Source organism: Emys orbicularis, chromosome 1 (assembly GCF_028017835.1).
Source record: "Emys orbicularis isolate rEmyOrb1 chromosome 1, rEmyOrb1.hap1, whole genome shotgun sequence".
NCBI lineage: Eukaryota > Metazoa > Chordata > Testudines > Emydidae > Emys > Emys orbicularis.
This window is the reverse complement of record NC_088683.1, coordinates 247,436,054-247,449,397: the sequence shown is the minus strand read 5'-3', so window position 1 is coordinate 247,449,397 and position 13,344 is coordinate 247,436,054. Positions and strand designations below refer to the sequence as shown.

The window sequence follows — 13,344 nt, the reverse complement described above, 5'->3', positions numbered from 1 at the left end:
TCAACTCTGACTCCCGTACAACTTCTAGAATTCATAGGAGTGTAATGAGATGCAGTAAAGGCCAAAGCTTTCCTCCCATTACACAGATTCAACACCTTAACCAACTTAATATCCACCTTCCAGGAGAGCCCCCAGACGTTGGCCAGAAATTGTCTTCAGCTACTGGGGTACGTGGTGGTAAGCTCGTTTGTAACAAGTGACGCAAGATTCCACATGCATTGCCTTCAAGCATGGCTCAAAACAGTATATTCACCAAACACTGACTGAGCAAACTGCTTTTGATGCTCTTGACTGTCAAAAACTCTTTTGAATGGTGGAACGATCCACAGAATGTTTGCTCAGGGGTTCCCTTCACTCAACAAACTCCGAAGTTGATATGGACAACAGACTCATCTCTATTGGGCTGTGGAGCTCATCTAGACAAGCATATGGCTCAAGGCAAATGGTCCCCCTTTGAATCTACACTGCATATGAAGCTGCTAGAGCTCAGAATGGTCAGGAACACCTACTTGCATTTTCTATCACTGATCAAAGGTGAACAGATAACAGATTATAACAGATAACTTAGCCTGTGTGTTTTACAAAAACCACCAGGGAGGAGAGATGTCACCTTCCCTTTGTACCAAGCCAGTGAAACTAAGGAGTTGGTGCATTCAACACTTCATCAACATCTCAGCATCCTACCTTCCGGGCATACAGAACATTACAACGGACACTGTCAGCAGGAATTTTTCTGTGGAGCATGAATCGGAAATAGACCCTGCTATTCGCCACAACATATTTCTGCATCAGGGAATCCCAAAGATAGACTTGTTTGGCAAAGTCAAATACAAGAAATGCTCCCAGTTCTACTCCAGAGCCAGACTGGGTCATCATTCTCTCAGAGACATCTTACTCTGTCAGTGGAACACAGATCTTCTTTACGCCTTTCATCCAATTCCTCTAATATCAAAGATCCTGCTCAAGATAAGAAAAGAAAATGCAAGGCTTATTCTCATAGTTCCCACATGGCCACATCTCCATACCTGAGTTAGTGATGTGCCTGCCAATCACTCTTCAGCCCCTTCCTCACCTCCTTTCTCAGAATGCTGGTCAGATCCATCACTCCAATTTGCAGGTTCTCTGGCTCAACATATGGCTGCTCAGTGATTCCAAAGCACAGAGATGTCCTTTTCAGAGGATGTAAAAGAGGTGCTATTACATAGCAGAAAAATAACCATTCATCACACACATATCCAAAAGTGGAAAAAGTTCCAACTCTGGTGTGCCTCAAAACATGTTACCCCCATACCCTCTCCCCTCCTGTTTGTCCTAGACTACATTCTAGATCTAAAAAAAAGTCAGGATTTTTCTCTAAGTTCAGTACAAGTGCATCTTGCAACCTTACCATCTTCCATCATAAGATAGAAGGCTACTCCATATTCACACATCCTACAATGAAAAGATTTCACAAGGATATGGGTAACCTTTCCCCACAAATCAGACATCCTACATCAGCGTGGGACCTCAGGCTTATCCTCAAGTCTCTTACAAGGCCACCTTTTGAACCCATGGCCAAATGCTCACTTATACATGTATCTATGAAAACGGTGCTCTTCGTAGCCATGACCTCGGCTTGGAGGATTAGAGAAATAGGGGCTGTAATGGAGCATCCCTCCTTTACAGTTTTTTTCAGAGACAAGGTTACATTCTGACCACACCCCAAATTCCTCCTGAAAATATCTTTTGCTTTCCACATAAACCAACTTATCCCCCTCCCGCACTTCTTTCCCAAGCCACACTGGGACGAGGGAGGCAATATTGCATACACTTGATGTCAGGAGAGCATTAGTCTTCTATTTGGATAGAACTAAGCCTTTCAGAAAGTCTCCTAGACTATTCCTTTCTATTGCAGAGAGATCAAAAGAATCCTCAATCTCTAAACAAAGACGTTGTACATGGATATCGGACTGCATTACCTATTGTTATCGCACTCACAATCTCCAACCTTCCTCTAGAGTTCAAACTCATTCCATGAGATCTCTTTCCCCTTCCGTCGCCTTCCTTAAAAATGTCCCCATCACAGAAATATGTAGGGCAGCAACTTGGTCATCTGCTCATACTTTTGCTGAACATTTTGCAATCACCCATGACTCAGCATCCAATGCCATATTTGGCTCCACTGTATTATCAACATTAGACTTGACTTCGAAGCTCCACCCCTCCATCAGGATACTGCTATGGAGTCATCTACATTGGAGTACCCATAGAGACATTACTCGAAGAAGAAGAAGAAGAAGAAGAAGGGGTTACTCACTTTGCGCAGTAACTGTGGTTCTTACCAATGGGCTCTGCAGTAGAGAAGGAACTGACGGTGGTTTGTCCACGCAGTGGTAGATAGCCTCGAAGCAGAGCATGAGATGGGGATAGTGCATGTGTGGGCCAAACAGACAGTGTTATTTAAAATCTCCAATCTGAGATGTTGGGACACGGATACACCTATAGTGGAGCACCCATACGGACACACATCTCGAAGAACCACAGTTACTGCACAAGGTGAGTAACCCTCTCTTTTCTCCAATATCCCTTGTTCAGGCAAGGATATTGTTGTCGTCAGTTCAGTCAGAGCTGAGAGTGGTTTTGGATTGGAGAAGGAATTTGATTTGCAGACCAGACTCATGGAAGGAGTATTATGAGTAAAGACACCTATATGAAGCAGGTCCACGTGGACAAAGATATATGCATCTGGATCTGAATATGGGGTTTTGGCTAGATTAGCAAATACTACTGTGGATGAATTGGCCTCATTGGCCTTCCCTAGTGCCTTATCAACAATTCCTGATATATGGAAATAGGATGTCTCCGAGCGAGTGTATAAGTGAGGGGCAACATCTGGACCTGAAAGACACATATCTGATAGAATCTGATGAACTCTGGTAAATGTCCTGTAGCACGGAAGGAATTTTTGCTGGAAGAGAAAGAACTAATGGAATTGAGAGAGTCAGATCCAGACTCTGGGGGCATAACATCCCTGGATGAAAATGTAGGAGATAAGTCAGCTTTGTCACTTTCAGAAGAAGAGGTGGCTTTTCATGAGTTAGTAGATCGCGTGGCGAGAACACTGGACATTCCTTCAGTTTCAATTGAGGAATCATCTCAACCAATTTTTGTATTTTGGGAGCAGCAACTAGATACATTATTGGAGGGATTGTGCCAACCAGCAAAATCAGTCTGGGATAATCCTTCATCTTCTCAACCTTTATCAAAAATGGCTGATAAATTGTACCAGTTTCCTCAGGAATGTATGGCGACGTGCCACACCCATCCATCTCCAAATTCTTTAGTGATAGAATTAGCTTTACAGCAGTCAAAGGTGCATCTACTCCATCTGAGAAAGAAGGAAAGAGACTGGATACCATTGGGAGGAAAATGTTTTCTTCCACCACTTCTGCCATGCGTATTTCGAACTATGAGGCAGTCATGGCAAGGTACCAGTGCCATCTTTGGGGAAAGAGGTTATCATTTTTGAATACACTACCAGAGGAGCATAAGAGATTAGTGAATGCTCTAGTCATGGAAGGGCAGAATGTTGCCAAACACCAATTGAGAGGAACATTTGACTCAGCTTCAGCTCGGACAATAGTGTCAGCCATCACTTTAAGGAGGCGTGCATGGCTCAGATTAGTAGTTTCACCTCATGAGGCAAAAGTGAGGATCAAGCGTTTTCACTTTGAAGGGGAAGGTTCATTTAGTGTACATAGAGATGAAACTTTAGAGAATATGAAAACTTTGAGATCTACAGCTAGGTTGCTAGGTTTTTTAAAAAACATGAATAGGAGATCATCTACAGCTGCCATGTTTAACTACCAAAGGCAGTTTCCTACTACATTGATGTCTTCTCAGTACAGGAGGAGGAATTATTGCCTTCAACTTCAGTAACATAATTCTCAGTATCATCAACAGAGAAAAAAGTCTTATAAGCCAGGGGGAAGAGTTCTACAGCTTTGTCATCTGGGAGGTCTCAGATTTGAAATAAGTGTTGGGAGTTTCAGGCCAGGCCAACTGGACATTGGTTTTCCACTGTTTGGGGATTGTTTGTTCCATTTATCATGAATAGGAGTTGATAACATAGGCCAGATGGGTTTTGAAAGTAATTGCTCATGGCTACACACAATCCAGTTCAAATCTCTACCCCCAAACAATCCGTCTCCTTTATCCCTGACCAGGGATTCAGCTCACCTCCAGTTGTTACGAGCAAAAGTTCAATTGTAAATAAGTTTTGGGAGTGGCAGAACTGGTCCCTCTAGATCAGAGAGGGAAAGGTTTTTACTACCATTATTTTATAATTTAAAAAAAAAAGAAGGGTATCTTCTCCCTGGATTTAAGAAAATTAAACACCCATGTAAAAAAAATTTGTTTCCGCATGTTGTCTCTAGCATCTGTAATGGCTTCTCTTTCCTCTCAGGATTGGTTTGCAGCTCTGGATTTAAAGGATGCATATTGCCATTTCTCAAAAAGACCTTGTCATTGGAGATACCTGCATTTTGTGCTGATGAAGGACCATTTAGTACAAGGTCCTCCCTTTTGGGTTGTCTACAGCACCCAGGGTTTTTACAAAATGTCTATTGGTAATAGCAGTGTGTCTGTGAAAGCAAGGGCTGTTTGTATAACCAGACTTGGATGATTGGTTAATAAAAGTGTTATCCAGGAAGGACGTTATCTTGCATGTAAAACAAATATATTTTTTTGCCAATGTAGGACTACAAATAAATCAGGAGATGTCAGTTTTGATCCCAATTCAGAAGATCTGCTTTACTGGGGCAATACTAGATTTGGCTATGGCAAAGGCTTTTTTTCCAGAAGAAAAGTTTATAAAGATAAAGCTGTCCATAATCTCCTTTATCAATCCCCACAACAACCAATACCAGTTTTTCTATGGCTGATAAGTCTATTGGCTTCAACCACATAATTGACACCATATGCACGTCTTCAGATGACGGACCTCCAGCACTGATTGGCAATAAATTACAGACCAGGTTTAGGAAGCGTGCACTGAAGAATAATTTCATAACAAGTGTTTTCAACACTAATGTTGTGGCAAATGCTCAAAATGTAATGATGGGTATACACTCCAGTTCTCCTTTTCTATCACTGATACCTACTGCAGATGCATGTACATTGGGTTGGTGGGGCCATTTAAACAATAAGCTATTTATCAGAGCTCATTGTCACCAAAAGAAAAGGTTGGCCTAAAAGGTATTTTTACCTCAGGTACAACACAAGGTAGCAACAGACAATATGACAGCGTTATTATCTGAACAAACAAGGGAGGGAGGGGGCTTGTTCTCTACAGTTATGCATGCAGGCAAAGAGCCTTGAAATAGGAGTATAGATTCTAGTGTTTTCATCCAATAGTGATCCACCCTTGCAGACCATCTGAGCAGGTCAAAGTGTCAGATGCATGAATGGTCCTTGAAGGACATAATAACATACCTCTTCAGTTCATGGGGGAATCCAGTACAGTAATAGATCTTTCTGCATCCAGCAACAACAAAAAGTGTCAATTTTTGGTTGAGATCAGGCAGTGACAGGGAATCAATATCAGATGCCTTTCTAATTCATTGGGGTCAGGGCCTGATGTATGCATTTCCTCTGATTTTGTTCATTCAAAAAGTCATAAAATAAGACAGGACAAGGCCAACGTAATTTTAATAGTGCCAGTGTGGCTAATGCAGCTGTGGTATTTGGATTTAGTTCACCTGTCAAGAGATCTAATGGAATCTCTATTTCTGGCCCTGGTCTTGTCACAGCAGCATGGCATGATTTATCATTCAGATCTTCAGTCTCTCCACCTAACAACATGGGAGATAGGACTCTGGGAAGTTAAAGAAACTCTGCTCATTGGAGATGCAGAATGTATTGCTACATTCTAGAAAGGAATTCACAAGACAATGTGACAGTCACAAAAGAAAAAGGTTTTGATTGTGGATTTCTATAGTTTCATGTACAGTACCAATTAGTTATATTTTATGATAGCTGTTGTACTAAAAAAAAGGCAGATCTCTTGCTGTCTTCAGTAAAGATTCATCTCTCAGCCATATCTGCATATCATGTACCTGTGGAGGGAAAATCAGTTTTTACTAATAGCATAGTTAAAAGGTTTTTTGAAGGCCTTAATAACTTATACCCTTCAATAAAACACCCTATCCCATCTTGGGATTTGAATACAGTACTCTTGCAGTTGATGAGATCTCCCTTTGAGCTTTTGGGTAGCTGCGATTTATTTTGTCTATTAAGACTGTGTTTTTGATAGCCATTACATCTGCAAGATGTGCAAGTGAAGTATGTGCATTGATGGCTGACCCAGCATTCACAATTTTTCATAAAGACATGGTAGTTTTTTGTATGCACCATACATTTTTGCCTATAATGGTTTCAGTTGTTCATGTAAATCAGTCTATACTTTTGCTGGTTTTCTTTCCTAAACCTCATATTCATGATGGAGAGACTATACTACATACTGTAGTTGTTAGAAGGGCTTTAGCCTTTTATCTAGACAGGACCAAATAATTTAGACAATCTCATAAATTGTTCATTGCTTATGACAGAAAAACTAAAGGGAAAAGCTGTTTCTATACAAATGCTCTCTAGATGGGTTAGATTGTGTATTAAAGTCACTTTTGAATCAAAAAGGTGTCCTTTTTCAAGGAATTAGGACACATTCTGCTAGGGCAGTGTCTATGGCTTTTTCTAGGCATATTCCTTTAATAGAAATATGTAGAGTCGTAACCTGGACTTCTATCTATGTGTTTACTAAACACTATTCCTTAAACGTAGAATCTAGACCTGATGCAAAATTTGGTAAAGCAGTTCTGCAATCCTTATTTAATTAGGTCTTTGTGTCCCATCATCCTGCTCGGGATACTGCTTATCAATCTATCCCATGAGTGGGAATATGCAGAGGACACTCAAAGAAAAAATGAAGGTTACTCGCTTGTAACAGAGCTTCTTCGAGATGTACCTTGTATATTCACACTCCCTGCCTGCCTCACCTCAGAGTGCTATTTATCAAAAAGTTTGGAGTTACAGGAGAAAGAACTAAGGCAGTTGGAGCTCCATGCCCTTTTTATACCCTTGCCTTGGAACATTCATTGTTCTGTGAGGGGAGTGTGAATATGCAGAGTCTGTTGCCCTGGAATTTGACATTCCTGCGTGTACCCCAGAACTTGACTGTACTGCAGTCAGCCATTTTGTATGCTCAGCCATTGCTAGCTGAAAACCAAACATCACATAGCTAGGAGTAATCTTAGGCCTTTGTAAAACAAGGTCAAATAGCTTTGCAGTTTATTAATCAAAATAAAAAATAAAATGAAAAGTTATTTTAAAAAAGGTAAATAGCAACCTTTGTCTTAAGTGTCCCTAACATATTTTTATGTCTAAAAATTCTAAAAATGTTTTAAAATAATACATTTTTAAAATTAAAAAAATTAGTAACCCAGTAAAGGTTATTATGTTAACCCACTAGGAGTTATGTTAGGTTATGTGTTTTGTTAAAGTAAGCTATAAAAAATTAGGTAAGAGTAAATACCTCAAAGCAGTCCAAGGGAACCTTTCTTTGGGAAAAGAGCTGATATTTAAACTCCCTATCAGCTGGATGAAAAAAGGGTCCCTGGAAGTCCTGCTGGTAATTACTCAAAATCGTCTCAAACTGTGGATAACTATATCTAAAATGTCCTAAACCTATTGCTTATGTTTGTTTGTGCTTAATATTTAATAAATTGTAGTTTTAAATAAGAGCACGCTTACTTGTATTAATCATTATCAGACCGAAATTGCTGTGTTCCCAATAATTTATTCCTAACACCGCCTAAAGTAAAACAGTTAAGTTACCACTGTTTTGGGTTCTGAAAACCCCAAATAACAGATTTGGTGAGCCAGTTGCCAGGAGTGATAGAGAGGAAGGGAATGATTAATACAAGTTGTTTGTTTGTTTTGTTTTGCAGTAGGTAAGGGAGGCAGTGGAACAGGGTCACAACCTATGAGTTGATTTATGGTCACATTCCGTTGTTGATTTAGGGCTCAGGCTGAAAAGCCTGGTTGAGTAAAAGGATGTCAGAAGGACAGGGAACATCTGGCAAGAAACAAAAGCTGGAAATGGATTTGGATAACAGCTTGGCAGATTTCATGCAGGAGCATGATAATGGTTTTTTTGGAAGCCTCGGAGCTCTACCAGTCCTGGAGCATTCTTGCGGTTCTGTAAGCAGATGGTAGCGATAAAGCAATTAAAGGCAGAAATAAAGAAGTTAAAAAAAATAAAATTTAGAAAGACACAGAAATATCCAGCCTGAGGGCAGCTCAGATAGTGGCACCGCAGAAGCAGGAATGCAACAGTGAGCGAGAGGGTAACAGGCTGGAGCAGAAAGTGTCTGGATTAAAACAACAAAAAATTGAGTGTGAATCTGCTGTTAGAGTCTTACTAAAGGATTCTCAGGATAAGACCCAGACAGATCATGGGGAATGTAAGAGACGAAGTTGTGCTCTCAGAGCCATGTTGAGAGAACAGAAAGGAATAGTGGTTGTGCTTTGTGGGAGTCATCCCCTAAGAAGGAGGGGTGAGTCAGAGGTGAATCTCTACTTGTATCCTCATTATGAGGATGAGAGGGATGGTACCTGTGAGCTTCCTTTTCCCTTGGACTCTTCTGGGCAGTCCGCGTATAGTCCCTTGCTCGAAACACTGGAAGAGCTGCAGGCACCCATAGCCCCCACGGTAAGAAAGATTGATCCCCACGAAGGTAACCAAGGAGGAGAAGAATGGGTAGAGGTTAGGCCCTTCACCCCGACCTGACTAGAGTGGCAGGAAAATTGGTTGGTCCTTTAACCCAGAGCACAGCCTTGGGATGGCTGGCAAGTAATCCACTGAACTCGTTGTGTATGTGTATGTGCAGGTCTTAATATTAAAAATATACAATCTGCAAGGAGGGGAGAGTTGCCCCGGAATTTGACATTTCTGTGTGTACCCCAGCACTTGACAGTACTGCAGTCAGCCATTTTGTATGTGCAGCCATTGCTAGATAAAAAACAAACATCACATAGAAATAATCTTAAACCTTTGTAAAACAAGGTCAAATACCTGCATATTTGCAGTTTATTAATTAAAATAAAAAATATAAAAAATTAAATAACCTTAATTTTAAATATCCCTAACATATGATAACTAAAAATACTGAAAATATTTTAAAATAATTTATTAAAATTTAAAAGATTAATAACCCAATAAAATTATTATATTTACCCACTAAAATCACTATAAATTATATATTTTATTAAAATTAACTATAAAAATTACATAAAAATAAATATTTCAAAGCAGTCCACAAAAACTTTTCTTAAAAAAACACACCTAACATCTAAACACCCCATTAGCTAAACAATCCAAAGCCCCTAAAAATCCCGCTGGCGATTACTCAAAACCATCTCAAACTGTAAGTAACTATATCTAAAATATTTTAAACCTATACATGCTTAATATCTAATAAATTATAGTTTTAAATAAAAGCACGCTTACTTGTATTAATTATTTATCAAACAAAAATTGCTGAGTTCCCATTAATTTTTTCCTAACACCACCTAAAATAAAACAGTTAAATTACCACTGTTTTGGGTTTTAAAAACCCTGGGTAAAAAGTCCATCTCAAAGAACCTTGGTTACAGGTGAGTAACCGTCATTTCCCCCTAACTTGTTCTTGGAAATAAATGAACTGTTTTTTGTTGAGATTTTCCAAAATACTTCATATAGAGGCAGACACACAGCATGGGAAATTTCAGATGGATAATTAAAGATTAGCAGTTTGTGAGCAGCTGAAAACAGGATCTTTCCATACAAAGTACTAGTTAGGCTTAATGATAGGCATTGTTGCCAGCTCTTTCTATCATATAGTTCACCATATTCTCTGAAGACTCCCAGTACTTACAATCATCCAGTTTATTGTTGATTAGCAACAGTATTAATACATCTAATCCATAGCATGAAATTACATGAATGCTTAATTCATTCAAAAAGATAGACCTATGCTGATTGGGTTATCATTATGAGCAATATCTTTTTATCTTCCCAATTACAGAAACTTACAGAAGAGAATGTAAAGGCACAGTCTAAGAAAAGACAGAAAGGAAAAGTGTTTGAGACTCTCAAAGGCCAAAAGGTGATTGCAAGATCTGACATCACAGGATTTTATTTTCCAGGTAAATTGTTTTTGTGTATATTTCAAATGTTTTTTTAAAATCTTTAGAAAGATTGCTGAAAAAAGAGCAACATTTATCTAATCTTTTTCACCTGGTTCAGTTTTAATTTGGTTTACTGTATATATTGTTGGATTTTTAATCTTTTCTCATCGTAATGCTTCTAGAAAGGAACAGAAAGCTCTGCAGACACCCTATTGATAGGTCTATTTTTTTAAGAAGAAAGTGGTGGGAAATGTTTTGGAATAAAATGGTGTACATTTTGAAATGGAAGACAGTGTCAATCTATTCCTTTTTCTTTCTAGGCTGGCTTATTTCCATTTAGGATTTAGCAAAGGCTGAGCCATCTGCTATATGCAGAATATTCACTAGATGTTTCTGTTGTGTTGTTGAGTTCTAAATCAGAATATTTGTAGTATGAATTTGTATCCCATGATATGGTATTGGGGGAACAAATCTAACTAATCCCATACCTTTTTTGTATGATTGACAAAGTATTCTAGGACAGTTTCTGACATCAGAGAACATCTCACAGGTAATTTGTCATCATTGGAAGTCTGTTCTCAGGAGAGGTGCAAGAATTGAAAAGCTGGGGTGTTGAGGATCGAAGTGCATTGGCAAAACCTTGTGGGGAAGCTTGCTCTGTGCCTCTTTACACTACATCTGGCTCGTCAGCCAGTGCTGTTAGTTCCTCACATTCATGAACACTGAATCAGTTACAATTAAAACAAATTAAGGATATTCTAACAAATTAAGGATATTTATTGTTAGTACTGTTTCATGTACAGATAAAATATGGAGATAAGTTCATTGCTTTTGTTAGCTTGGCTTATTTTTTCTGTACTTTTTTGATTGCCTGATAACAGTTTTCAATTTAACAATCACAGGATGAATTCTTTAATTTTACAGTTGGATCAGAAAACCATTTTGCTATTTATCTAGCTTTGTAGCTGTTAGTGTTGAGAATGGTCTGATGCTGCTGTGTATTCTTTTTCTGGTCACATAGTTAAAAGTTTCTCTATCCTATACCCAAATGCTAATTCAGTAAAACATCAAATGAGTGAAAGGTTAGTGGTCTAAAAGGGAGAATTTTTTCCTATCCTAACATGAATAAGACTGTACAGTATAAATTTACTGAGATATTCATTTACTATTTTTTCTCAGAATGCTTCAAAACATAAGATAGATATTGCAGTTGGTACAGTAATAATGGTACAGTAATAACAGTGTACTGAATCTCTTTAGAATTTGGTATGCTACTTTTCACATATTGGACCAGATTTTCAGGGACGAGTACAATGGATGTGTTTGCAAAAGTGTCCTTAGAAAATCCTGCCATTGCTTGAACCACATAGCTATTGTGCACACAATTTGGGTAATTGCCTGCCTAGCTCATTGCACACTCTTTTGAATATTTGACCTTTTCATTAAATGAAATAACAAAATGCATGAGGATCTCTTGCATCATGTGCCAGACCCCAAATGACAGACACTATACACAGTGAGAATACTGTTGCATCATTTTACCCACATGCAGATAATTTATTATATTTTTAGGATCTCAAAATGGGTATTATAATCACCATTTTATAAATGAGCCTTTCTGTGTTTATTTCCTAAGTGATCTGTCAAGGTCACTTGGGAAGTCAGCACCTTTATGAGTAGAACTTAGTTCAAACTTCCAGTCATCTGTTCTAATCACTAGGCAATGCTGCTTCCCTAAAAAGAATTATATTTACCTTTTCAGTAAAATTAATAATAATTTTAGTATCTCTGAACAAGCCCCACAAAAAAGGCAAACTTTATTTCTAATGGGAATGAACTATTTGCACATTCATCAAGGCTCCAATTCAGCAAGGTATTTAAGCATGTACCTAACTTTAAGCATGTGAGTAGTCCCATTGAAATCATCGGTGATGATGTTAGTTTTATAGTTAAGTACTTTGCTGCATCAGGGTCCAAAGTAAAAGCTTCTATTAATCTTAGAATCTTTCTTTTCTTAGTAGTTATTCTGTACTTGCATTGTTTTAAAATAGTAATAATGTTGTTGTCGTGTTTTTTTTAATGCATCTTCTAAGCTGTTCCCTTCTATGGGTCACCCAGTGTATGTCGTCTTCTCTGTTTCTGCCTCTGACCCCTGTCCTCCAAACACAAGTCTGTGGGGAGCTTTCTTCTGATGATGAGTTTCATGAGATTGGGGGCTTGTTTGAAGTCCAGAAGAGGGGTTTTGTGAAAGATTTCTTTAAGGATGTGGTCCCCATTGAGTATGGGTTGTAACTGTTTCATGATATCCTGTATGGATTCCAGTGTGGGGTGGTAAGTGTCAACGAGAGGTTTTTTTTTTTCCCCTGTATTGAAGCTGGTGGAGTGTCCTTGTTTGGTGAAGGTGGTTTTAAGTGTGTATCCCAGACATTTTCCTCAGCGCATATTCTGTGATATATGAGGGCCTGACTGTAGATAACAGATCTTTTGGTGTGTTTGGGGTGGTTGCTGGATCTGTGAAGGTAGGTGTGGCGATCCATGGGTTTCTTGTATATAGTAACAGGTTTCAGAGTAGCAGCCGTGTTAGTCTGTATCCGCAAAAATAACAGGAGTACTTGTGGCACCTTAGAGACTAACAAATTTATTAGAGCATAAGCTTTCGTGGGCTACAACCCACTTCTTCGGATGCATATAGAGTGAACCATATATTGAGGAGATATATATACACACACATACAGAGAGCATGAACAGGTGGGAGTTGTCTTACCAACTCTGAGAGGCCAATTAAGTAAGAGAAAAAAAACTTTTGAAGTGATAATCAAGATGGTTCAGTACAGACAGTTTGATAAGAAGCAAGTGTGAAAATACTTACAAGGGGAGATAGATTCAATGTTTGTAATGGCTCAGCCATTCCCAATCCCTATTTAGCCCTGAGTTGATTGTGTCTAGTTTGCATATCAATTCCAGCTCAGCAGTCTCTCGTTGGAGTCTGTTTTTGAAGTTTTTCTGTTTTAAGATAGCCACCCGCAGGTCTGTCAAAGAATGGCCAGACAGGTTAAAGTGTTCTCCCACTGGTTTTTGAGTATTATGATTCCTGATGTCAGATTTGTGTCCATTAATTCTTTTGCGTAGAGACTGTCCGGT

The 13,344-nt window shown here is 38.8% G+C and overlaps 1 protein-coding gene across 1 annotated transcript in view; it reads left to right on the top strand.

Moving 5' to 3' along the window:
• Nucleotides 1-13,344, top strand: part of VWA3B (von Willebrand factor A domain containing 3B) — a 141,777-nt gene that overhangs the window by 96,606 nt on the left and 31,827 nt on the right. The window contains exon 23 of the mRNA XM_065423482.1: nucleotides 10,101-10,221. Within this exon, the coding sequence (XP_065279554.1) occupies nucleotides 10,101-10,221 (121 nt within the window). The remainder of the gene's footprint in view (nucleotides 1-10,100; nucleotides 10,222-13,344) is intronic.